Genomic DNA, 25,279 nt, shown 5'->3' with positions numbered 1-25,279 from the left:
ATATCTTGACTGTTAGCCAATTACTGATTAGCTTTTGTGGTTATTTGTGTGTGTGTGATAAAGGTAAGCCATTATCAGACTGCAGATGGTCTAGAAAGGTGAACATATGACATAGATTAGTTTGAAGAGCCACAGTGGTGTGGCCAGAACTAGCTGATGAGACTGGAACAGCAACAGTGTAACCCTAAGGAAGTGTCAGCAATGATAAAGCACCACTGATAGCCCTGCAGTGAGGTCACAGCTCCAGTGTAGTCAGTCTGCAGGGAACAGTCAGAAACAGTGCCCTGTTTTCTGGTCCTTCACTACGAGACAAGCAGACCAAGTTGTAGCAGGTGTCACAAGTCTGACGTAACAGTGGCAAACTTCTGCATAAGAAACATAGGGTCCTCTAATTTGTGCCCAGTCTCTAATGGTGGTGGATGTATTACCATATCCAGAGTAATGTTGGCTCTAGGCTTCATTAGTGGCAATCTGGGCAGTGCAGGCTTGGTTAGCAGCTTGATTCCAATTGGTCTCATTAGAGAATAGTCCGTTATCATGCACATCTAAATGAGTGACCCAGATAGTTCCAGCAGCATCTGCTGTTTTTTCCACAGTTGTGGCTCCAGAGGCGTGGATGTCTTTAATCTGCCAAGTCTTCCAAGTAGTAGACTAAACAGCTAGACCATTGGCAACAACGTAAGTGCCAGTAAAAATATAGCAAGAGTAATTTGGAGAAATGTTGACCAGAGTCATGAGGACAGCTTTGAGTTCTGCCCACTCAGCCGAATGACCATGCTTTGGGTTTTCATTGTTAGTACTGTGGCTGAGCACTTGCAGTAGCCCAGTAAACACCATCAAATTTCAGCTTAGCCACACCATCAGTGAATTAAGGGCTTCATTAATCTAGTGACTTCGCTTTGGGCAACAGTTGGGGAGTTGCTACTTTTTCATGATGACCAAGGGGCCCACTGCTTTCTTAAATATACCATTCTATTTGACAAGTGACACTTGGTGGGCATTTCTCACCATGTTTGTCATGAAGTCTGAGTTGACTCACCCCCAAATGGGAATATCAGGCTGGAGAACCTCAGAGTCTGCATGGGTGGTTAGGGATCAGTTTCAACAAGATCCCAATGGCAAGCTAACATTTTTTTCTCAGATTTGGTGTACCTTGGGAACTGTGTCAGGGGGTCAGGAAGTCCAAAACCCAAATAATAACCTTTGGGTAGAGGCTGCCTCCGTTGGCCAGAAGCTCTAATCTGCAGAAGCATCAGGCTCAGACTAGTTGCTCAAAAGGTTCATTAGAGTTGTGGGGCCCTAAAGGTAGAGAGAATACACTGCAGTTCAGTCAGTGGTTAACTTCCAGAGCAGCCTGTTGATTGGAGCCCCACTTAGAGGTTGCTGATTTGCTTGCAGGTTAGCTGATACAAAGGAGACAGTAGAATGCCTGAGTAAGGCACATACTGTCTAGGACCCAAGACTCCAATAGGATGCTGGGCTCCTTTTTTGTTGGGAGGAGAGAGGGTAGAAGAAACCGTTTTTCTTTGACTGCTTGATGGATTGAGTGTTGTGAATCTATCTTTATAAATATTACCTGATGAGGAGGCCTCTGAAATTTGGTAGGGTTTATCAGCCACCCCTGCTGATGAAGGCATGATAACACTGCGGTCAGGACTTTGAGACTGAGACTTCTGACTTACCAATCAATAGGATATCATTATGATAACCTAAACTAGACATCAGAAAATAGAGACACTGCACTAAATCTTGACCTCACCACTAATGACAAATGTCAGGGAGATTTGCTCCACTGTTCTGTTAGCTTTTCTTCCCAGTTGGGGTGATTCCCTCTGGTACTTACGGGATGAAGAAGTATAAATACACTTTTGTGCTACATTCATGTGTTGAAGCAACAACAGTATACATAGAATCAGCCCTACCACAAGGTCAGGATAGCTTCCCTTTCCTGCTGTGAACCATGCCCAATCCCCATCAGTTAAATGCAAGTTCATCCTCTCCCCATGGAGAAGTGGTAAGATGAGTTTGGCACCTTAACCTGACATCGCCATGGAAGTGTGAGTCCTCCCATTCCTGAGTGTTCCCCAAGATACTTGGATGAGTATATTCTTTTCAGTCCCCCTTGGGACCAGGGAGAATTTGGCTCCACTCCTAACTATATTTCTCCTAAAGATACTGAAGTCAAAGACAACGGGAAAGGAGAGGGCAGAGGAGGAGGAGATGTGGAGGGAGAAAAGTGACTCTGTGCCAATAAGGCACATTTACTTTTGATTTCAAGCAGCACAGAAACTGGCATGTGGCTTGACTAAAAAACTTCCACTGTTTTCAGCCCACCTCAGTCAGTGCAATGTCATCCCTACTGACACCCATCTATTTCAGCTTCAGGGATTCCTTCATTCATCAGCCCCCTCCATATTACTTTCTGTTTGGGATTATGAGGTTTATGTCTTTTGACTTGACTCGGGTTTGACTTGGACAGTAGTGACTAAAGAGTACACCTTGGTTGGGCATGGTGGCTCACATCTGTGATTCTAGAACTTTGGGAGGCCCAGGCGGGAGGATCACTTGAGCTCAGGAGTTTGAGAGCAGTCTGGGCAATATAGTGAGACCTCATCTCTCCTCCCCACTAAAAAATTTAAAAATACACCTTAATTCTGGACATTGCTACCCTGTTGTTATTTTTTACTTGATTTTATCATAGAGGTTAGGGAGCTTTTCAGCAACACTGACCACTAGAATTCATATTACTTTGGATCCTTTTCTCATTCCCCAGTGAGAATCTTCATCAGCATGATAAACCCAGTTGTACTGGAAGGCTCTGTCTAGTCAGTATCTTATCTATGGTTTCCCAAGGAGTTTGTCTCAAAGACATCTTTCAAAGAGGGCTTTTATAGAAGCCAAGACTGACTGCAAAAAAACTTGGAGACCTTTTACTGTCCTCTCCAAATGAATCAAAGGTGGGCATGATAAACTGTAGGAAGGACTGAACCAAAAGCTGTCCCAGATGTTATTCTTCTTCCCTAATAAGCATTATGTTCTTCCCTCATCTCCCTTGTGAACCATCCAAAGTAGTGATTCACCTGGCTTCTGCTAGTAGCCATAAAAAATTTCCCTTCTTTTACATTCAGTGTAGGTACATATTATTGTAACTTGTCTGAAAAGAAGCAGAACCTTCTGTCCCACCCACCCATTTCTTTTTTTTTTTTTTTCTTTTTAAATAGATGGGGTTTCACCCTGATGGCCAAGCTGGTCTTGAACTCCTGACCTCAGGTGATCCACCCACCTCAGCCTCCCAAAGTGCTAGGATTATAGGCGTGAGCTACTGGGCCCAGCCCACCCACCCATTTCTAATGGATCTTAGTATGGTTGTCACCATGGGGCAGACATGGTACCAGATTGTTGAAAGAGTCTCCATTTCCCCCGCAGAAGAGTTTGCAGTAACCAGGGCAGCATTTCAACAGCTATTCTTGAACTCGCTGCCCAATACTCTTCCTGCAACCACCTTCCAAGTTGTTCTTCATTAATAAGACTTCTGTTCCCTAAAGCTACTACTGTAACAAAGTACCATAAACTGAGTGGCTTTAAACAACAGAAGTGTGTTGTTTCTCTGAAATTTAGCCTTAGTTCTGAAGGCTAAATTTCAGAAATCAAGGTATTCTTAGTGCCATGATCCCTCCCGAGACCCTAAGTGGAGCATCCTTCTTGCTTCTAGCTTCTGGCTAAAAGGCATTTCTTGGCTTATGGTCCAGTGCCAGCCTTCATCTTCACATTGCTTTCTTTCTGTCTTCATAATGGCTTTCTTCTGTGTCCAGGTTTCTTCTTCCTTGTCCCTTCTTCCTTTCTCCTGCCTCAGCCTCCCAAGTAGCTGGGATTACATGCATGTCCTACCACATCCAGCTAATTTTTGTATTTTTAGTAGAGATGGGATTTCTCCATGATGGTCAGGCTAATCTCAAACTCCCAACCTCAGGTGATCCTCCTGCCTTGGCCTCCCAAAGTGCTGGGATTACAGGCGTGAGCCACTGCACCTGGACAGACTTCAGCTTAATTCAGTTGCATCTGCAGACTTATTTCCAAATACAGTCACATTCAGAGATATTAGGGGCCAAGACTTCAGCATGGCTTTTGCAGGGACACAGTTCAACCCATAATAAGAGGCAATAAAGTAGAGGATTATTTATTGCTCTTTTGACTATAGTGTAGTCAACATGTTTGCTGTTGGTTCCGGTAGACTTTCCTCAAATCCGATCAGTTGCTCTGAGATGTCTTATCCTTCCTTTTCCAGAAAGCCATTTTTTTTTTTCAGCATCTTATCCTCAATGCCAAACAGCTGGCAAGAGCTATGAGGGATCTGAGATTTTATTCTACTTGCAAGCCTACATGTTTTCCTGCCACAGTGTCATGGATGCTGGAAGAAGTTACAAGACTTCTGAGTCAGAAATAAAGGACTTTATTACTCTCTATATAGCAAGCAGTATAAATTTGTTTTTTTGTTCTTTTGTGGTTTTTTTTTTTTTTTTTGGTGGAGTTTCACTCTTGTTGCTCAGGCTGGAGTGCAATGGTGTTATCTCGGCTCACCGCAACCTCTGCCTCCTGGGTTCAAGTGATTCTCCTGCCTCAACCTCCCCAGTAGTTGGGATTACAGGCATGCACCACCACACCTGACTAATTTTGTGTTTTTGTAGAGATGGGGTTTCTCTATGTTGATGAGCCTGGTCTTGAACTCTCGACCTCAGGTGATCTGCCCACCTTAGCCTCCCAAAGTGTTGGGATTACAGGTGTGAGCCACTGCACCCAGCTGGAACCTTTTTTCCCCTCAAAAATCAGTTGACTAAGTGTGGGTCTATTTCTGTGGATTTTATTCCATTAATCTTCATGTCTATGCTTTTACCACTACTATTGTCATAATTACTGTAGCTTTATAGTAAGTCTTGAAATCAGGTAGGATAAGCTCTGCAGTCTTGTTTTCTAACTATTATATATAAATTTTATTGCTACTTTATCAGTTTCTCAAAAAAGTCTGCTAGAATTTTCTTAAAGATTTTTTAAACCTCTACATTATATATTTCAGGAACAAAGAAAACTCAGCTCCATTAGAGGAAAATACCACAGGAAAAAGTGAGGCCAAAAAAAGGAAGATTGCAGAAACTTCAAATGTTATCACTGAGTCATTGCCATCTGCAGAATCAGAACCTGTTGAAATTGAGGTAGAGATTGCTGAAGGCACAATTGAAGTGGAAGATGAAGGCGTTGAAACATTAGAGGAAGTGGCTTCTGCCAAGCAGTCCATAAAGTACATCCAGAGCACAGGTTCCTCTGATGATTCTGCTCTAGCACTGTTGGCAGATATTACCAGCAAGTACCGTCAAGGTGACAGAAAAGGGCAGATTAAAGAAGATGGCTGTGCATCTGACCCCACAAGCAAACAGGTAGAAGGTATTGAAATTGTGGAACTTCAGCTGTCACATGTGAAGGACTTGTTCCATTGTGAGAAATGTAACCGTTCATTTAAATTGTTTTACCATTTTAAGGAACACATGAAATCACACTCCACTGAGAGTTTCAAGTGTGAAATATGCAATAAAAGGTATCTTCGAGAGAGCGCGTGGAAACAGCACCTAAATTGTTACCACCTTGAGGAAGGTGGAGTCAGTAAGAAGCAAAGAACTGGGAAAAAAATTCACGTATGTCAGTACTGTGAGAAGCAGTTTGACCATTTTGGACATTTTAAAGAACATCTTCGAAAACATACAGGTAATTAGCAGATACTAATAGTTTGTTGTGTTTTTTTTCCCCCTACATACACTTCAAGTTTAAATATCTAAATCCTTTTTTAAAAAGTAGTGCCTCAGGCTGGGCACAGTGGCCCACGCCTGTAATCCCAGCTACTCAGGAGGCTGAGGCAGGATAATCAGCTGAACCCAGGCAGTGCAGGTTGCAGTGAACTGGCCCACATAGCTCCTCATCTGCTATTTCAGTTTTCTCCCTGTCAGGAGTCCCTGACCTTGCTCAGGTCTCTTGCTTGCTCCCACTACTCAAGTATTCTTTGCTAGGTCTTCTGCACCAGACGCAGTAGCTACCACCAACAAACTGAATCTTAGGTAGTCCCTAAAGCTACTATTACCAGGGTATGGAGAGAGCAGTTAATACAGCATCCTAAGTGTCACACTTCTGGACATTTGTTCCCAAGTCTTTGTTATATGTGGTGGTTAAGGTTGTTTTGACTGTTAATACAGTACATAACAATATCCTACAGTATTCATAATATTTCTCTTTGATGCTAGAGTTTGGAGAGCTTCTGGTGGAAATTTTTAAAAATAGGTTTCTTACTGTCACTTGGTGTACATCACTTGAAATTGAGGAACCACATAGATTCAGATGTTATTTCCCTCACTGTCCAAACTCTTACTGTCAGTATTTGAGGACTGAAGAAATACAGGAATAGCAAAGAGATTTTGTACTTTAAGGCTCAGAATGGATTTAAAAGTCTTCAGGTTACTAGTTTGGGTAACTAATAGGCATTTATGAAATCTTTTGGGAAAATGCTTTGATTTCAAACATATAGTATATAGAGTCTACTCTTGAACAACATGGGTTTGAACTGCTTGGGTCCACTTACATGCAGATTTTTTTCAGCTACATATGGCTCAAAATTACAGTATTCCCAGGATGCAAAACCTGTGTATGTAGAAGATAAACTTTTAGTTTATGTAGTTTCACAGGGCTGGCTGCAGGATTTGAGTAAACGTGAATTTTGCTGTAGGAACCAATCCCTCATGTATACCAAGGAATGCCTACCTGTTTTATATAATATTTGGAAACTGCCCATAGTTATACTTTTTGGTCCTTAGAAAATGAATGTTTAATAGTCTGTTGGTGAACATTTTTGTAGTAATTGGATTAATTATGCAAAACGATTGTTATACCAGAAGCACAATAAACAAATGTTGGTAAGTAACTTGCAAACTTTGATAGCGGTTTCCAATGCTCCAGCAGATAATCAGCAGCTTTTATAGCCTATGAATGTGAAAGTAGCCAGCCACAATTACCTGTTTTACTTAACCACATTACCTACTGACTTTTACCTGTTAGAAAATAGGACTACATGGACCACTTTGGAAATCTTTAAATGTGCCTCTCAGGTCTTAAATTTTTTATTTTGGATTCGACAGCAGAATATAGGGTTAAAGTGTATTATGTTGTATGTCTTTATTTTTCCCTCAGAAATGATGTCAGATAAGTAATTTAAGTGGTAGTTATAAATTACAGAACTGAATGGGCGCAGTGGCTCACGCCTGTAATCCCAGTGCTTTGAGAGGCTGAGGTGGGCAGATCACGAGGTCAGGACTTCTAGACCAGTCTGGCAACATGGTGAAAACCTGTCTCTACTAAAAATATGAAAGATGAGCCAGGCGTGGTGGCAGGCACCTGTAACTCCAGCTACTCGGGAGGCTGAGGCAGGAGAATCACTTGAACCTCAGAGGCGGAGGTTGTAGTGAGCCAAGACTGTGCCATAGCACTTCAGCCTGGGCAACAGAGCAAGACTCTGTCTAAAAAAGTAAAAAAAAAATACAGAACCATATACCCATTGGAGGAATAGTTAAGCACATAAGACAAACTGAACTTTCATTCTTTTTTAACTTTAATTTCTATACTGGTAATTAGTTCCAAGATAGTTGTAGATATGATTGATGACTTAGTAAATTTAGAAAGAGTGTAAGTATAGGCATACATTGGTGATATTGCAGGTTCAGTTCCAGACCATTGTAAGTAATAAAGCTAATACCACAATAAAGCAAGTCAGACAATTTTTTTCCCTTGTGCATAAAAGTTACATTTATACTGTTCTATAGTCTCGTGGTGTATACCTAATTTTAAAATACTTTATCGCTAAAAAGTGCAAACAATAATTTTGAGCCTTCAGTGAGTCATAATTTTTTTTGCTGTTAGAGAGTGTTGCTCTAGTGTTGATTAACTAACCAGGGTGGTGGTTGCTGAATGTTGGGGTAGCTGGGGAATTTCTTAAAATAAGACAATGAAGTTTATCCTGCTGACCCTTTCATGAAACACTTTTCTGAAGCATGCCATGCTGTTTGATTACATTTTACCCACAATAGAACCTCTTTCAAAATTTGAGTCAGCCCCCTCAGACTCTGCCCCTGCTTTATGCTAAGTTTATGGAATATTATAAATTGTTTATTGTCATTTCAGCGATGTTCACAGCATCTTCATGGGATTCCATCTCAAGAAACCACCTTCTGTTTATCCATAAGAAACAGCTCCTTATCTGCTGAAGTTTTATCATGAAATTGCAGCAGTTCAGTCACATCTTGAGGCTCCATTTCCAATTCTAGTTATCTTGCTCTTTTTACCACATCTGCAGTTGTTTTCCACACAGAAGTCTTGAACCCCTCAAAGTCATCCATGAGGGTTGGAATCAACTTCTTCCCAACTCATGTTAATGTTGACATTTTGACTGTCTTCTGTGAATCACAGTCGTTCTTAATAGCATCTAGAATGGTGAATCCTTTCCAGAAGCCTTTCAATTTACTTTGCTCAAATCTGTTAGAGGAATCACTACATACGGCACCTATAGCCTTACAAAATGTATTTCTTTTTTTTCTTTTTCCTGAAACAGGGTCTCACTCTGTTGCCCAGGCTTGACCTCCTGGGATCAAGTGATCCTTCTGCCTCAGCTTCCTGAGTAGCTGGACTACAGATGTGTGCCACCATGCCCAATTTTTATGTTTTTTTTTTAGTAACAAGATTTCACCACATTGCCCGGGCTTGGAACATAGGCATGAGCCATCATGCTCGGCCCCCTGTATTTCTACAGGAATTCCTTTTCTCACCATTCTAGAGGTTAGAAGTTCAAGATGATTCTGTTGGTTTCTTTTGAGACTTCTCTCCTTTGGCTCGCAGGTGTCTGTCTTCTCTCTGTCCTTTGATGGTTTATCCTCTATGTGCATGCATCTCTAGTGTGGCCCTGTATTTCTTAATAATTCTTAGTAAGACTAGAAAGTCAGAATTATTCCTTGATCTGTGGACTGCAGATGGCTGTTGTGTTAGACTGAAAACAATTTTAATCTCCTTGAACTTCTCCCTCAGAACTGTTGAATGACCAGCTCCATTGTCAGTGAGTAGTAACATTTTGAAAGGAGTCTTCTGAACAGTAGGTTTCAACAATGGGCCTAAAATAGTAACCATGATGTAAACAGATGTTCTGTCAACCAAACATTGTTCTTCCATTTTTGTAGCCCAGCTGGAGTACATGTGATAAGATTGTTAAGGACCCTAGGATTATTTGAGTGGTAAATAAGTGATTGCTTTAACTTAAAGTCACTAGCTGCATTAGCTCCCATCAAGAAAGTCATCCTGTCCTTTAAAGCTTTGAAGCTAGTTACTGACTTCTTTCTAGTTATGAAAGCCCTAGATGGCATCTTCCAAAACAAAGGTGTTTTGTCTACATTGAATATCTGTTTAGTGTGGCCACCTTCACCGATGATCTTAACCAGGCGTCCCCAAACTACAGCCCACAGGCCGCATGCGGCCCCCTGAGGCCATTTATCCGGTCCCCCACCGCACTTCAGGAAGGGATACCTCTTTAATTGGTGGTCAGTGAGAGGAGCACAGTATGTGGCGGCCCTCCAACGGTCTGAGGGACAGTGAACTGGCCCCCTGTGTAAAAAGTTTGGGGACGCCTGATCTTAACACTAGGTATTCTGGATAACTTGCTACAGTTTCTGCATCAGCATGTGGTGCTTCATTCACATTGCACTTTTATGTTTTAGAGATGGCGTATTTCCTTAAATTTCATTAACCAATCTCTTCTAGCTTTCAACTTTTCTTGGGCAACTTCTTATTTCTGTCAGCCTTCATAGAATTGAAGAAAGGGCCTTGTTCTGCATTAGGCTTTGGCTAAAGGGAATTTTTGTTTGGTTTAATCTTTTATCCAGGTTACTCACTCTTTCTCTGTATCAGCAGAAGGTGGTTTTGCTTTCTTACCATTCATATGTTCCTTAGTGTAGCACTTTTAATTTCCTTAGAGAACTTTTCCTTTTCAGTCATAACTACCTGGCATAGGAGACCTAGCTTTCAGCTTGTCTCAGCTTTTGATATGCCTTGACCTCATAGGCTTCATCACTTCTGCCTTTTCATTTGAAGTGAGAGACATGACGCTCTTTGACTTAAATACTTACAGGCTGTTGTGAGGTTATTAATTGGTCTAATTTCAATATTGTTGCCTCTCAAGGAATAGGGAGAGATGAGGGAAAAGCTGGTTGGTGGAATAATCAGGATGCATGCAACATTTATCAATTAAGTTCTCTGTCTATTATGGGTGTGGTTCAGGGCACCCCAAAATAATTGCAGTAGTAACATCAAAGATCAGTGATCACAGATCAGTATAACAGATAATTTTTAATTTGAAATACTGTAAGAATTATATTCACACAGAGACATGAAGCCAAGTACATGCTGTTGGGAAAAATGGCACCAATAAACTTGCTTGACATGGTGTTGTCACAAATCTTCAGTTTTTCAAAAAGTCCAGTAAAGTGAAGCACAGTAAAATGAGGTGCATTTTTAAGCAGTTTTAAATTATGTATAAGTTAATAAAAAAATGGATTTTTCCCTTAAACTGTGAAGGCAGGAGATAATCCTCTTCCTGTTTTCTTTTGTCAAAACATATATCCCATTAGTGCATATTTTTATTAGTTTGGTTTCTTGTATGCTCTTAAAGTATGCACTGTAATCTGTGGCTTGTTTGTTTGTTCTGTACAGAGTCTCGCTATGTAGCCCAGGCTGGAATGCAGTGACACGAGCTTGGCTCATTGCAACCTCTGCATCCCAGGTCAAGCAATTCTCCTGCCTCAGCCTCCCGGGTAGCTAAGAATACCAGCACCCACCACTATGCCCAGCTAATTTTTGTATTTTTTGTGGAGATGGGGTTTTACTGTGTTGGCCAGGCTGGTCTCAGACTCCTGATCTCGTGATCCACCCGCTTCAGCCTCCCAAAGTGCTGGGATTACAGGTGTGAGTCACCGTGCCAGGCCAATTTTAGCTGTTATTTTTCCTCCAAATTTATTTTATTTTTTTTTTGGAAAGTAGTGATGATAATTCCATACCACTAGGTCGTGAATATAAAACAAAATCCCTGCCTTCAAGGAGCTCAGGATATGTTAGGGGGTGGGGACGAGCATGTATAATCTGTGTAACATGCTAAGTGCTGACAGAGGTAAGCAGAATCCTATGGGAATGCCTGCCTTGGTTGCTTGGGATGGAAGAGACAAAGGTGATATCTTAGTCTGTTCTGTTGCTTATAACAATACCCCAAACCAGGCAATTTTAAAGAAAAATAATTTATTTCTTACAGTTATGGAGGCTAAGAAGCTCACTGTTACGAGGCCACATCTGGTGAGAGCCCTGCCAGTGGCGACTCTGCAGAGTCTTGAGGCCACGCAGGGTATCTATCACATGGTGAGGGAGCTGAGTGTGCTAGCTCAGATTTCTCTTACTCTTCTTTTAAAGCCACCCATCCCATTCCCACGATAACTGATTAATTCATTGATTCATGAATGGATTAATCTCTTCATGAGGGGAGAGTCCTTATGATCCTGTCACCTTTTAAAGGTCCTGCCTCTCAATACTACCACATTGAGGTTTAAGTTTCATCCTGAGTTTTGAAGGGGACATTCAGGCTATAGCAGGTGGCTTCCAGGGGTTGCTACCCTTTGATGACTCAGAAAGGAAAAGGAGTTAGCCTGGAAACAGGCATTCCAGGCAAAGGAAATGAAACATAAACAGTCATAGAGGAATGAGAAGAAACAAATTGTTTGGATTATTGGTAGTAGGGCATTATGGCCAGAGGGTTGGGCCCAAGTAGAGGAATGCCAGGAGATGTGGCCAAAGGGATTGGAAGGGTTGACCATTTGGCATGCACTTGGGCATCATATGGAGGGATCTATAGTGGTGTAAGGGTGAGAAAGAGGGAGAGTAATGAGAGATGAGTTTGAGATCATGTTATTTTCATAAGTTCCATAAGTGAGTTTGAATATTATCTTGGAAGACTGGGTCATTTTAAAGGAGTTTAAGCCAGGAAGAGATCTCATCAGATTCATATTCTAGAGAGGTGACTGGCAAGATAGATTGGAGTGGGTTGAAACCTGCTAGCTCAGTGAAGAATCTGTTGGAGTCATCTAAACTAGAATGGGAGGTTGGGTAAAGGCAGTGTTCATGGCAGAGAGATTTGAGTAACATCAGGTAACCTGGATCAATAGGATTTTTTGGTCAGTGAGGTATATGAGTAAAAGAAAGCTGGTAACTCCCAGCTTTCTGATTTGAATGGCTACTTGATTGGAGGCTAATTAACTTAGAAAAAACATGTAGAAGAGTAAGCAGGTGGGGGAGCAGGGAAATACCAGACTTGTTGACAGATAAACCTGTGGGACACAGAGTGTCAAAGCCTCTAGGTTCTCTAGGTAACCTTTAGCCATGTTTTCAGTTACTCCCTAGTTTCCAAGAAAGGTAGTGTGGAATCATAGAGTGAATGTGTATCCAGCAATCAGAATATCACTTCCAGCTCCAGTTCAGCGTTTGCCACCATTATGAACTTGACTGGTCACTGTGTCTTGGGCTTTTCTTGTCTGTGTACATAAGGATAAAGATACCTACTTTACAAGGTTGTGACAAATAAGAAAATGGTGAAAGCACTTTGAAAACTGTACTGTCGACACATCTACAAGAATTAATATCTTGCTATTTTGATATTTTACTGAGCTTACTAAATTTTTTAAATAGAAAAAGCTCAGGTGGCACACAGTGAAAATAGAGTTTCATTTCTACTCAAGTAGATCTCTTGAAGTAACTGCTATCCTTTTGTGATTTATCCTTCTGGATACATTCTTTGCATTTTCAGGGAGCCATAGACATTTAAGAGGCACACATTCTTTCAGGAAAACAAACGAGCATATGGTAGTACAGCATTATGCCATTTAATTTATCTTTGAGTCATTTTTTAAAATGTGTGGAACATTAATATTTAAATTTTCTGCCTGTGGCTGCACAGTATCATGGGTATATCATCAACTATTGATAAACATTTAGGTTGTTGCTAGGCTTTTGCTATTACAGACTATGCTGCAGTACGCATACTTGTACAGATGCCTTTTCACATGTTAGGTGATTTCATTTTTAAGAGCAGAATTACCAGGCCAAAGAATATCCACTTACTTACTTTTATTTATTTATGTATGTATGTATGTATTTATTTATTTGAGATGGAGTCTCACAGTATCACCTGGGCTGGAGTGCAGTGACGCAATATCGGCTCCCTGCAACTTCTGCCTCCTGGGTTCAAGCAATTCTCCTGCCTCAGCCTCCCAAGTAGCTGGGATTAGATGCGCCCACCACCATGCACAGCTCATTTTTTGTATTTTGAGTAGAGACAGGGTTTCACTATGTTGACCAGGCTAGTCTCGAACTCCTGACCTCGTGATCCACCCACCTTGGCTTCCCAAGAATATGCACATTTTATATCTTTACAGAGATGATCAAATTGCCATTTAAGAAGAGAGTATACTGGCTGGGCGCGGTGGCTCAAGCCTGTAATCCCAGCACTTTGGGAGGCCGAGGCGGGTGGATCACGCGGTCAAGAGATCGAGACCATCCTGGTCAACATAGTGAAACCCCGTCTCTACTAAAAATACAAAAAATTAGCTGGGCATGGTTGTGCGTGCCTGTAATCCCAGCTACTCAGGAGGCTGAGGCAGGAGAATTGCCTGAACCCAGGAGGCGGAGGTTGCGGTGAGCCGAGATCACGCCATTGCACTCCAGCCTGGGTAACAAGAGCAAAACTCCGGCTCAAAAAAAAAAAAAAGAGTCTACTAATTTGTTTCTAGGTCTCACTGATAATGAAAAATGATTCATTGATAAAACCACTAAACTTAACCATTTCATTTAGCGATATTGTCCATCATTTTGGGTGTTGAGAAGAGTTTCTGTATTATGCTAATTCCAGGTAATTAGGTCTTTTCTCTCAAATTAACTTTTCATCACATAAAAATTGTGATGAAAGCTGTAATTGTTTTGTCAGAAAGAATACATATAGCTCAGTTACTTGACTGTCATTGTATTTAAGTGTGAGGGTTACATCTAGGACCTCCTCATCACTGGGGCTCCACCTTCCATCCTGGAATTATTTAGTTATTACTCCTACCTGCTGTATTCAGTTACTCCTACCTGCTGGTTGCCGAGGACTGCTAAAGAAAATTCTTATCTCAAACTTTAAATTAGGTACTTTAGTGTCTGATTTATTTCTTTTCCTAATTGCTGTTTCAGAGCTTCCCTATATATTCAAGACCTTTGCCCACATCCCACCTCCAGCAGATAGCATACTTGTTTTCCAACCCCCAACTTACCTGTAGCAGCATTCATCTTTGTCCCCTCCTCCTTTTTTTTTTTTTTTTTTGAGATGAAGTCTCACTCTTTTGCCAGGGCCTGGAGTGCAGTGGTGTGATCCCGGCTCACTGCAGCCTTTGCCTCCGCCTCCTGGGTTCAAGCTATTCTCCTGCCTCAGCCTCTGGAGTAGCTGGGACTACAGGTGTATGCTACCACACCCAGCTGATTTTTATATTTTTAATAGAGATGGGGTTTCACCATGTTGGCCAAGATGGTGTCGACCTCTTGACTTTGTGATCTGCCTGCCTTAGCCTTCCAAAGTGCTGGGATTACAGGTGTGACCCACTGTGCCCAGCCTTTTTTTTTTTTTTCCCCAAAGACAAGAGTTTCACTCTGTCATCCAGGCTGGAGTCCTATGGTGGGTTCTCGGCTCACTGCAACCCCTGCCTTCCAGGTTCAAGCGATTCTTGTGCCTCGGCCTCCCAAGTAGCTGGGATTACAAGCACCTGCCACCACGTGGGCCCAGCTAATTTTTTTTTTTTTTTTTTTTTTTGTATTTTTAGTAGAAACGAGGTTTTGCCATATTGGTCAGGCTGGTTGCAAACTCCTGACCTCACATGATCCACCAGTGGTGGGATTACAGGTGTGAGCCACGATGCTGGCCTGACCCCTCTTATTCTAGAGAAAGAGATTTCCCATTTCTTCAAAGCCAATTCTGGATTTTATGCCTTGATGTCCCTCAAAAACTGTGTACCATCTATCATTCCAACTCCTTTCTCCATTGTCTCCTTGCCCATCAGCAAATAAATAATGGATGTCTCTCCTGACTTAAAGAATCCTATTAGGCCAGACGCGGTGGCTCACCCCTGTAATGCCAGGACTTTGGGAGGCCAAGGTGGGTGGATCACGAGGTCAGGAAATTGAGACCATCCTAGTCAGCATAGTGAAACCCTATCTCTACTAAAAATACAAAAACTTACCTGGGCATGGTGATGCACGCCTGTAGTCTAAGCTACTCGGGAGGCTGAGGCAGGAGAATTGCTTGAACCCAGGAGGCAGAGATTGCAGTGAGCCAAGATCATGCCACTGCACTACAGCCTGGGTGACAGTGCAAGACTGTCTCAAAAAAAAAAAAAAAAAAGAATCCTATTATTGGAATGTTTCCCCCTAGCTAGTCATCTGTCTTCTTGTAGGTTGTAGGCCTTTTTATTTTTAAATAGAAATGGGGTCTCTGTTGCCCAGGCTGTTCTGGTCAAGCAGTTCTTCCTTGGCCTCCCAAAGTGGTGCTGGAATTATAGGCATAAGCCACCATGTTTGGCCTTCTGGGCCTTTTTATTTTGTGTGTGTGTGTGTGTGTGTGTGTGTGTGTGTGTGTGTGTGTGTGTGTGTTTTGTGTTTTGTTTTTTGTTTTTTTAGTAGAGACAGGGTTTCATCATGTTGACCAGGATGGTCTTGATCTCTTGACCTTGTGATCCACCCGCCTCGGTCTCCCAAAGTGCTGGGATTACAGGCTTGAGCCACCGCGCCCGGCCTTCTGGGCCTTTTTAAAAGAATTTTGGTACTGTTTTCATTGACATGCTTCTCTCACAGTCTTCCTCGCCCCATGGCAGTCGGCCTTCTGATCCATTACACCACTGGCTACTGTCATTTCCTTGTTTTCTTTCCTTCTGCTTCTGGCTGTTTGATTTACTTTGCTAGCTCATCTACCTAATGTTTTAACTTGGTATTTCACTGGGTTCTTGCCCTTGATTCTTGTTATCATACAACATACTCAGAAATGTTTTCCAGCCTGAAGGTTTTTATCACTTAACCCCTAATTTGGCCGGGCAGGGTGACTCACACCTGTAATCCCAGCACTTTAGGAGGCCAAAGCAGGCAGATCACCTGAGGTCAGGAGATTGAAACCAGCCTGGCCAACATGGTGAAACGCTGTGCCTACTGAAAATACAAAAAAATTAGCCAGGCGTGGTGGTGGGCACCTGTAGTCCCAGCTACTTGGGAGGCTGAGACATGAGAATCGCTTGAACCCAGGAAGTGGAGGTTGCAGTGAGCCGAGGTTGCAGTGAGCCAAAATTGCACCACTGCACTCCAGCCTGGGCAACAGAGTAAGGCTCTGTCTCAAAAGAAAAAGAAAAACCCTAATTTATATCTGAGTCCACCCTCTGTTTGGCTTCAGAATTATCTTCACAGCTATCTACTGGACATCTTCACTGTTCTGAGTACCTTGAACTCAACAGACAAAAAACTGAATTCATAATCTTTCCCAGTATACCCTGCTCCAAACCTACGTGGATTCCTGTGTCCTGTTTCTTTGTTCTCATTTGTATTCTAAGCCTGGGATCTGGGAGTCATCACGGATTCCTCCCTCCTTACTCCTCACCTACTGTGCTGTTTTATTAAAACCTCTGTGTCTCTGCCCAGGATGAACTTCCTTCTTTCCTTTTTTTTTTCTCTTACTTCATTCTAGGCCGAATTGCCTCTTCCTCTGTGCTGCTTCAGTACATATTCCACTGCTCTTTCTGTAACAGATCTTTTACAGTGCATTGCATTTGTTTGTTTTCATGTATTTCATCTTTGTGCTTTGGCCTTTAATAGGAAGTTTTTTTGCAAAGAAGAGCAATTTATCTTCTTCATCACCTAGCACATGGTCTAGCACATGGTAAGTGGGCAAAAAATGCAGAAAGGATAATGATGCATTGCCCCAAAATAGAAATTGATCATGATTTATATCTAAGTGAAAATAAGTAATTTTTTAAAAAGTACAAAAACGTGGAACAGAATTTAGATCTAAATTATGTTTATCTTTGTCAAAGCAGAGATATGATTATAATAGTAAATTTTATTATTTTTGCTATCTCTAGAAAAGTCTTTGGAATATGGTGCAAATATTTCAATTGTGATTTCTCCTTTTAGGAATTTGCTATTAAAATTAACCAGAGGGCCGGGCGCGGTGGCTCACGCCTGTAATCCCAGCACTTTGGGAGGCCAAGGTGGGTGGATCACGAGGTCAAGAGATCGAGACCATCCTGGGCAACATGGTGAAACCTCATCTCTACTAAAAATACAAAAAATTAGCTGGGCATGGTGGCGCGTGCCTGTAATCCCAGCTGCTCAGTAGGATGAGGCAGGAGAATTGCCTGAACTCAGGAGGCAGAGGTTGCGGTGAGCCGAGATCGTGCCATTGCACTCCAGCCTGGGTAACAAGAGCGAAACTCCGTCTAAAAAAAGAAAGAAAAAATTAACCAGAAGGGCCGGGAGCAGTGGCTCACGTCTTTAATCCCAGCACTTTGGGAGACCAAGGTGACTAGATCACCTGAGGTCAGGATTTCAAGACCAACCTGGCCAACATGATGAAACCCCGCCTCTGCTGAAAACAAAAAAATTAGCTGGACATGGTCGAGGCACCTGTGATCCCAGTTAGTCGGGAGGCTGAAGCAGGGGAATCGCTTGAACCCAGGAGGCAGAGGTTGCAGTGAGCCAATATCATGCCGCTGCACTCCAGCGTGGGTGACAGAATGAGACTCTGTCTCAAAAAAAAAGAAAAATTAACCAAAAAGAAAAAACAAATGTTTACAATTACTTGCTCTTATGATTTTCTTAATTTGCCAACGTATCTTTTTTTTCCTCTAATAGGTGAAAAACCCTTTGAATGTCCAAATTGTCATGAACGATTTGCTAGAAATAGCACCCTCAAATGTCACCTCACCGCATGCCAAACTGGAGTAGGGGCAAAAAAAGGAAGGAAGAAGCTCTATGAATGCCAGGTGTGTGTGCAGATACATTCAGTTCTTAACAAAGGAGTCTTGTGTTTGCAGTCATTAAAAGCAAAGAATAACAGAGTCTAAGCAAAGGTACAGGGGCTGACGATCTGGGAAGAAGTGAGGGTAAAGAACATTATCGTCTTGGGGACTAAATTAGGTTTTTTTTTTAACCCAACCCTAGATGACACCAATGTCAATAAAAACTTTGTCCTATAGCCAGGCGCCATGGCTCATGCCTGTCATCTCAGCACTTTGGGAGGCCGAGGCAGGTAGTCAGGAGTACAAGATCAGCCTGGCCAAGATGGTGAAACCCCATCTCTACTAAAAATACAAAAATTAGCGGGCCATGTTGGCGGGTGCCTGTAATCCAAGCTCCTCAGGGGGACGAGGCAGAGAATCGCTTGAACCTGGGAGGCAGAGGTTGCAGTGAGCCGAGATTGCGCCACTGCACTCCCGCCTGGGTAACAGAGCGAGACTTTGTCTCACCAAAAATAAAAAAATGATGTCCTAAATAACAAGTAGTCTGAAACTATAGTTAACCATGGAGCAATTATTAGAATTTAGGAGGGAGATTGGAGGAAGCATTCCAGCTGTAGATTCTTTCCCATGGTTAGTGTATTTTTATATCAAATAATGTAATTCTAAATGTTAATCTTACAGGAGAAATTAAAATATTGTTACTTTATGTTTCTAGAATTTATATGACGCTTAAACAATAAAGGCAGTATTGAAATGTTTCTCAAAATGTATTTAAGTTAACTAGCTGTGTCAGTTAAAAGACCAGATGAACCAAAGAATTATGAAATAGCTTGGACTAGATTCTGTTGCAGGTAACATATTTATAACATTTACAGAATAAATCTTCAACTTTTTCTTCACAGAGAATAAAAGCATTCATATTTCCTTCAGTTTGGATATAAGTATTGTTTCATATGTTTGGTTATTTTAGGTCTGCAACAGTGTGTTTAACAGCTGGGACCAGTTCAAAGATCACTTGGTAATACACACTGGAGATAAACCCAACCATTGTACTTTGTGTGATTTGTGGTTTATGCAAGGCAATGAATTAAGGAGGCATCTCAGTGATGCTCACAATATTTCAGAGCGTCTAGTAACAGAAGAAATTCTTTCAGTAGAAACACATGTGCAAACTGAACCTGTAACGTCAATGACTATTATAGAACAGGTTGGGAAGGTGCATGTGCTACCATTGCTTCAGGTCCAGGTGGATTCAGCACAAGTAACTGTGGAACAAGTCCATCCAGATCTGCTTCAGGACAGCCAAGTGCACGATTCACACATGAGTGAGCTTCCAGAGCAGGTCCAAGTGAGTTATCTAGAAGTGGGTCGAATTCAGACTGAAGAAGGTACTGAAGTACATGTAGAGGAGCTGCATGTTGAACGGGTAAATCAGATGCCAGTGGAAGTACAAACTGAACTTCTAGAAGCAGACTTGGACCATGTGACCCCAGAAATCATGAACCAAGAGAGAGAGCCTAGCCAAGCAGATGCTGCTGAGGCTGCCAGGGAAGATCATGAAGATGCTGAGGATTTAGAGACCAAGCCAACAGTGGATTCTGAACCTGAAAAGGAAGAGAATGAGGACAGAACAGCTATGCCAGTTTTAGAATGAAATTACACATGAATATATTTTTAAATTTACTTGTTGGGTTTTTGAACTGATTATGGGCAGTATGACTGTCCTTAAGCTAACAGACGAGTGGACCAAAGTTAAGCTGTTTTCCTGTTGTGCTGAACTGTTTCTGTTGAAACAAATTTGATTCCTCTCACCCCACTTAATGCCACAGAGGAGGGATCTTTTCTGTAACTGAAGGGGAGTTTTGAGAAGTATATTTCTGGAAACTTAAATGGATTATATTCTTACTATATAGTTGGGTACGAATGTATCTATTTTCATTGTGGTAAAAGTTCTTCCTTTTCTCTTTCCCAGGTCATGTTCTTCTCAAATTTTTTCCATATTGTAAAATCAAACTTAAATCATTAGAATACAAGTTTATGTATTCTAATGCATGTTAGAAAATTGAATATATAGGAAACACAAGGCTGCATGATGAAAAGTGCATTGTTACTGTGCAGTTAAATTTTGGCTTCTGGCTTTCTTTAGTTTGAACAAATGTTCTTGCCTACCCTAGTAGTCACAGATGCCATCACTGCAACAGAAAGAGTGGTGGTGGTGGCAGATTTTCTAGAATGTTTAAAAAACACACACACACACACCCATGTGCCTTCTCAAAACCAACTAAACTTCTACAGAGCATCTCTGGTTCTTTCAAAGTTTGTGTTGCAAGGAGCAATGTAGATGATGCTATAATACTTTATATTTTTGCTTATAAGAACAACCACCAGTTCTTTTTCACTTAAGTTGAGAAATTTTATTTAATGGCCACTGAAGGCCCATTTTCAATTGGGAAAATTTATTTACATCTGTGGTAAACTTTATTTTGATGAAAAGTTGCACTAGTATTTTACCACCAGATGAAAAAAAAAGATGTGCATCATTTAAAAATTAATGTATTTAAAATAAAGTACAGAGAAAGACATGTATATAATTATCAGGCTTTGTTTTGAATGGAATCTTTTCCCCTGATCCTTAATGTAAAGATCTTGTGCTATAACTTTTAAAGCCATACAAATAAGAGTGCTAAACTGTGGACTTAAAAAGTAGGTGTGTAAATATTTTTAATCAGTATTACTTGGAAAATAAAATAAACACATAAACCAATATGCTATTTTCTTTACCTGTTAAATATTGGGAGTTCTTTACATTTTTTAAGTAAACTTTAAAATTACGTGTTTGTGACTCTTTTTTAAAAAAATTATCAGTGTGAAAGTTTGTATCTGGCCGGAGATAGTTCCTCGTGTGTCTTTACCTATATTAACATGTTAGACTGATTCATGAATTGTCATAAATTTTCAGTCACACTTCCAACCCCAAAAATCAGCTCAAACGCAAGGAAGAAGTTAATATTCTTTGTATTAATAGTTCTTACATGGTAGGCACAATAGCAGGAATTCTCAACTTAATAGTGTGTCACATGTAAAAGAGCAATTCGATTAGCCCACTTTGGTAATCCTTATGTTCAGTGGTATCACGTTTACAAAAATATACTGAAGAGAATGGCTTCCCACCATTGGAGAAGTCAGATTTAGATATAAATCTGGAGATAAAACCAATCATTGTATTAAGGAGGCTGTATTTTTAGATCAAAATAAGGGTATGAACACTTCCAAGTCTGTACTGTTTGGTAGTTGGGTATCTGTATCTACTGCAAAACTTACAGTATCTTTTTTATTTGAAGTTGGGAAATACCAATAATAAATTATATCCCAGTGAATTTTCAGTTTGCCTTAGGATTCCAATGTTCCTGAGTTGTTTAAGAAAAAAAAAAAACTCTAACAGATAGTGGTCTCAAATAGGTAAATTGCTAGTTAGTATCTAGTGAAATTTGAATGCTGAAAATAGCGTATACTGTGCCCTTAAGCCAAGGTATGAAACAAGGATTATTACTATTACTACTGTTTTTTGAGACAGAGTCTCACTCTGTTATCCAGGCTGGAGTGCAATGGTGCGATCTCGGCTCACTGCAACCTCCGCCTTCTGGGTTCAGGCGATTCTTTTGTCTCAGTCTCCTGAGTAGCTGGGACTACAGGTGCATGCCACCAGGCCCAGCTAATTTTTTTGTGTTTTTGGTAGAGAGGGGGTTTCACCATGTTGGCCAGGCTGGCCTTGAACTCCTGACCTCATGATCCACCTGCCTCGACCTCCAAAGTGCTGGGATTATAGGCATGAGCCACTGTCCACGGCCGAAACAAGGATTATTTTAACACATAATCTTTCAATTCTGACCACAAGGTAGAGATCAAGGGCAAAGGCGGCACATCAAAGTGTTAAAATTATCCTTTCAGTTTTCACATTCAGCAAGACCTTTCAAGACATTTGGGGTGCAGACATAGTTCATTTTTCTTTTTCCAAAGGTATAGAAGCTTATCACTGCTTAGAATGCCAGTAAATTTGATTGCAAAAGTAGAGGAAAACTATCCACGGGTGATAACCTTATGTTGAATAACGCTTTGAAGTTGCAAAGCACTTAACACAGAGCATAAAAACAGCTATTAACAACTGATGTATATTTGCTTCAAGTACTGAAGCAAATAAACTGGATATTTAGTCCTCCAGTGTTCTCTATATCAACTGGAGTTTTAAGATAAGTCTACAGCTACCAAGTTGGACAGTAGAGTGTGCAACAATGATCACAAAGAAATCCAAAGTGCACTGAATGTTGAGAGGCTCTTCTATCTCCTCCAGTTTCAACAGCAATTCTCAGACATCAATTGGGTGTCCAACAATTCTGACACTACTTAGATTTACAGCAAGTTAAGTGCTCAATATCATAAAATTGCCCCCACTGCAGACACCAGCCACAAATGCGATCTACAGGCTACCTGCGCCTCTGCCCAGCCAGCCGTAAATTTAGGTTCTTAGAGCCTTTCCATGCCGCCAAGTTCAATAATGCATTGAAACAACTCAGAACTCAGGAAAGCACTATACTTAACGAATATGGTATTTATAAAGTGTGCAAATCAGGAACAGTTAAATGGAAGAGATGCACTAAGGGTAAGGTGGGAGGAGGGGGTTGTGGAGAAGAACGGCAGAGGTTTCTATGCCCTCTTGGCATTCTATTTTCCCAGCATGTTGATGTGTTCAACTCGAAAGCTCCCTTACTGAGATTTCATAACCTAGACTGATTATTGGCAACCGGACTCAATCTCCAGCCATTTCTCTCCCTGGAGGTCTCAAGTGGGGCCAGTAGTTATAGCCCTTTAATATGGTTGGTTCTTCTGGCAACCCACACCCATCTTGAAGCTATCTAGGGGCACCCTGCCAATAGTCACCTCATTAGCATAAACTGGTAAGGTCAAAAGGGGCTTGGATGAATAACAAAAGACGTTCAGAAAATTCCAAGGATTTTTGGAACTGTGCAAGGAACCAGGGAGAAAAACCCAAATCCATATTACACACACACACACACACACACACACACATATATATATATACAGGTATTGATCGACTTACAACCTATGCAACTTAAGACCATTCGACTTTATGACCACAATCGCTAGCCATGACTGCTCTGCGTCTGGCAGGGCAAACGTTGCCCAGCTGGGCGTACGACAGTGCGGACCAGCTTCTGGCAGCACTACCATCTCTGCGTGCACCACTTCAACTGTACATATAGCCTACTCAACTTTCGACTAAATCGTGTTACGACCGTTCCGCAGTCCTGACTGCGGTCGTAAGTCGAGCACTGCCTGTACTGTATTGTTTTTGTTTTTGAGACAGGATCTCATTCTGTCTCCCAGGCTGGAGTACAGTGGTGTAATATCGGCTCACTGCAACCTCTACCTCCCGGGTTCAAGTGATTCTCCTGTCTCATCCTCCCCAATAGCTGGGATTACAGGTGTGTGCCACCACACCTGGCTAATTTTTTGTATTTTTAGTAAAGACAAGGTTTCACCATGTTGACCAGGCTGGTCTTGAACTCTTGATCTCAAGTGATCCTCCCGCCTTGGCTTCCCAAAGTGCTGGAATTACAGGTGTGAGCCACCGCACCTGGCCTATTTTTTTTTTTTTTAATTATACCCCACCTACTGAGATTCAAAGGAAAACTAAACTGAATACATTAGCAATACATTTAAAAGCTAGTAATCTTTTGGATATGTACAAAACCAGAAGACTCTTGTAGTCTTACCAGTTTAAAAAGGCTACCATCCTCAGATAATACTGAATGTAGGAACATTTTCATAGGAATTTGAATGCTTCTACTCCCATTAGTTTGAACTTGGAATTAAAGATTTCATGATTAGAAGTGTCCATGAAAGCTCTCTAGACTATCCATTTCATAGTTTGAATAAGCCAATAGGCTTATTAAGTCAAAGAGTGAGGCCTAAATGTAGATAATCTTTACCAATCAAATGGATTTTAATGCACATTTTCAATTTAACATGGGTTGATGGTTTTAAACAAGTGATCCTATGATCATTAAACTATTCACGCAAAAATAGTGTTTTATAACTCTTGCATGCAAAATTACAAATGCCTGACCTAGAAAGTTTAGCCTGATTTTGCTGGAGAAAACTTAATAGCTTTGAATTCATTAGATTAACTCTGACCTTTGTGTTAATTACATCAGGAGAGGGAAGTCTGGGCTGTTTTTCTTGTGTAATGTGCTGAACTGTGCTATTATACCTCTTACAGGATTTGTCATAAAGGATTCAAATAATAAGTAGGAATTAAAACAAACCCTCATCACCCCACCAGTTAATAAAATCCTTTGTAGTTAACGCCTAGACATTTATTGCTTCAAAACCCATAAATACAAAAACTGCCATAATACTCTGAACTTCTTAAAACTCTACTCCCCGCCCTACAAATGTAATTTAATTAATTCTATTGACATGGTAAAGAAAGCAGCATGTGAATTCAATCTTTTTCTCTTTACCCTTCCTGCAACCCATTATGCCCCTATAAATACCACTTTTTTTTTTTTTTTTTGAGACAGGGTCTTGCTCTGTCAACCCAGACTAGAGTGGAAAGGTACAATCTTGGCCGGCTTATTGCAAACTTCACCTTCTAGGCTCAAGCAGTCCTCCCACTTTAGGCTCCTGAGTAGCTATGACTATAGGGGTGTGCTACCATGCCCAGCTAATTTTTACATTTTTTGTGGAAATAGTCTTTCTATGTTGTCCAGGCTGATTTTAGTCTCCTGGGCTCAAGCAATCTGCCTGCTTTGCCCTCCCGAAGTGCTGGGATTACAGGCAGGAGCCCTGTGCCCAGCCAAATATGACTCAACTATTCAACTGAAGCAATATCCTTAACTTTATATTTATACCAAAATGCTGTCTGGGAAAGAAAAAATTTATTGTTAACATAATAGTCATCCTTTATGATTTTGAATATATTTAGTTATCTTGATGACTTTATGAAGTTACTGTATTATTAGCTATCATTTTATAAACAGAGGAAAGGAAGAGGAGAAGCTGAGAAATAGCTTGTTGGAATTGGAGTCAGTATTTGAACTGAGCAAGCCTGACTTCACAGA

At 41.1% G+C, this 25,279-nt stretch overlaps 1 protein-coding gene across 9 annotated transcripts in view; it reads left to right on the top strand.

The window, feature by feature from the left end:
• Window positions 1-20,840, top strand: part of ZNF131 (zinc finger protein 131) — a 51,194-nt gene extending 30,354 nt beyond the window's left edge. For 5 of the 9 annotated variants that reach the window (XM_074386105.1, XM_010336638.3, XM_010336639.3 and 2 more), the window contains 3 exons: window positions 5,072-5,754; window positions 18,031-18,161; window positions 19,108-20,840. In XM_074386105.1, the coding sequence (XP_074242206.1) occupies window positions 5,072-5,754; window positions 18,031-18,161; window positions 19,108-19,791 (1,498 nt within the window). In that variant the 3' untranslated portion in view covers window positions 19,792-20,840. The remainder of the gene's footprint in view (window positions 1-5,071; window positions 5,755-18,030; window positions 18,162-19,107) is intronic. The other 4 variants (XM_074386116.1, XM_010336640.3, XM_039463406.2 and 1 more) reach the window with 2 other exon arrangements.
• The last annotated feature ends 4,439 nt before the right edge of the window (window positions 20,841-25,279 follow it).

Source organism: Saimiri boliviensis, chromosome 1 (assembly GCF_048565385.1).
Source record: "Saimiri boliviensis isolate mSaiBol1 chromosome 1, mSaiBol1.pri, whole genome shotgun sequence".
Lineage (NCBI taxonomy): Eukaryota > Metazoa > Chordata > Mammalia > Primates > Cebidae > Saimiri > Saimiri boliviensis.
Note: the sequence above shows the minus strand (reverse complement) of the source record. Positions and strands in the feature narration are given on the sequence as shown.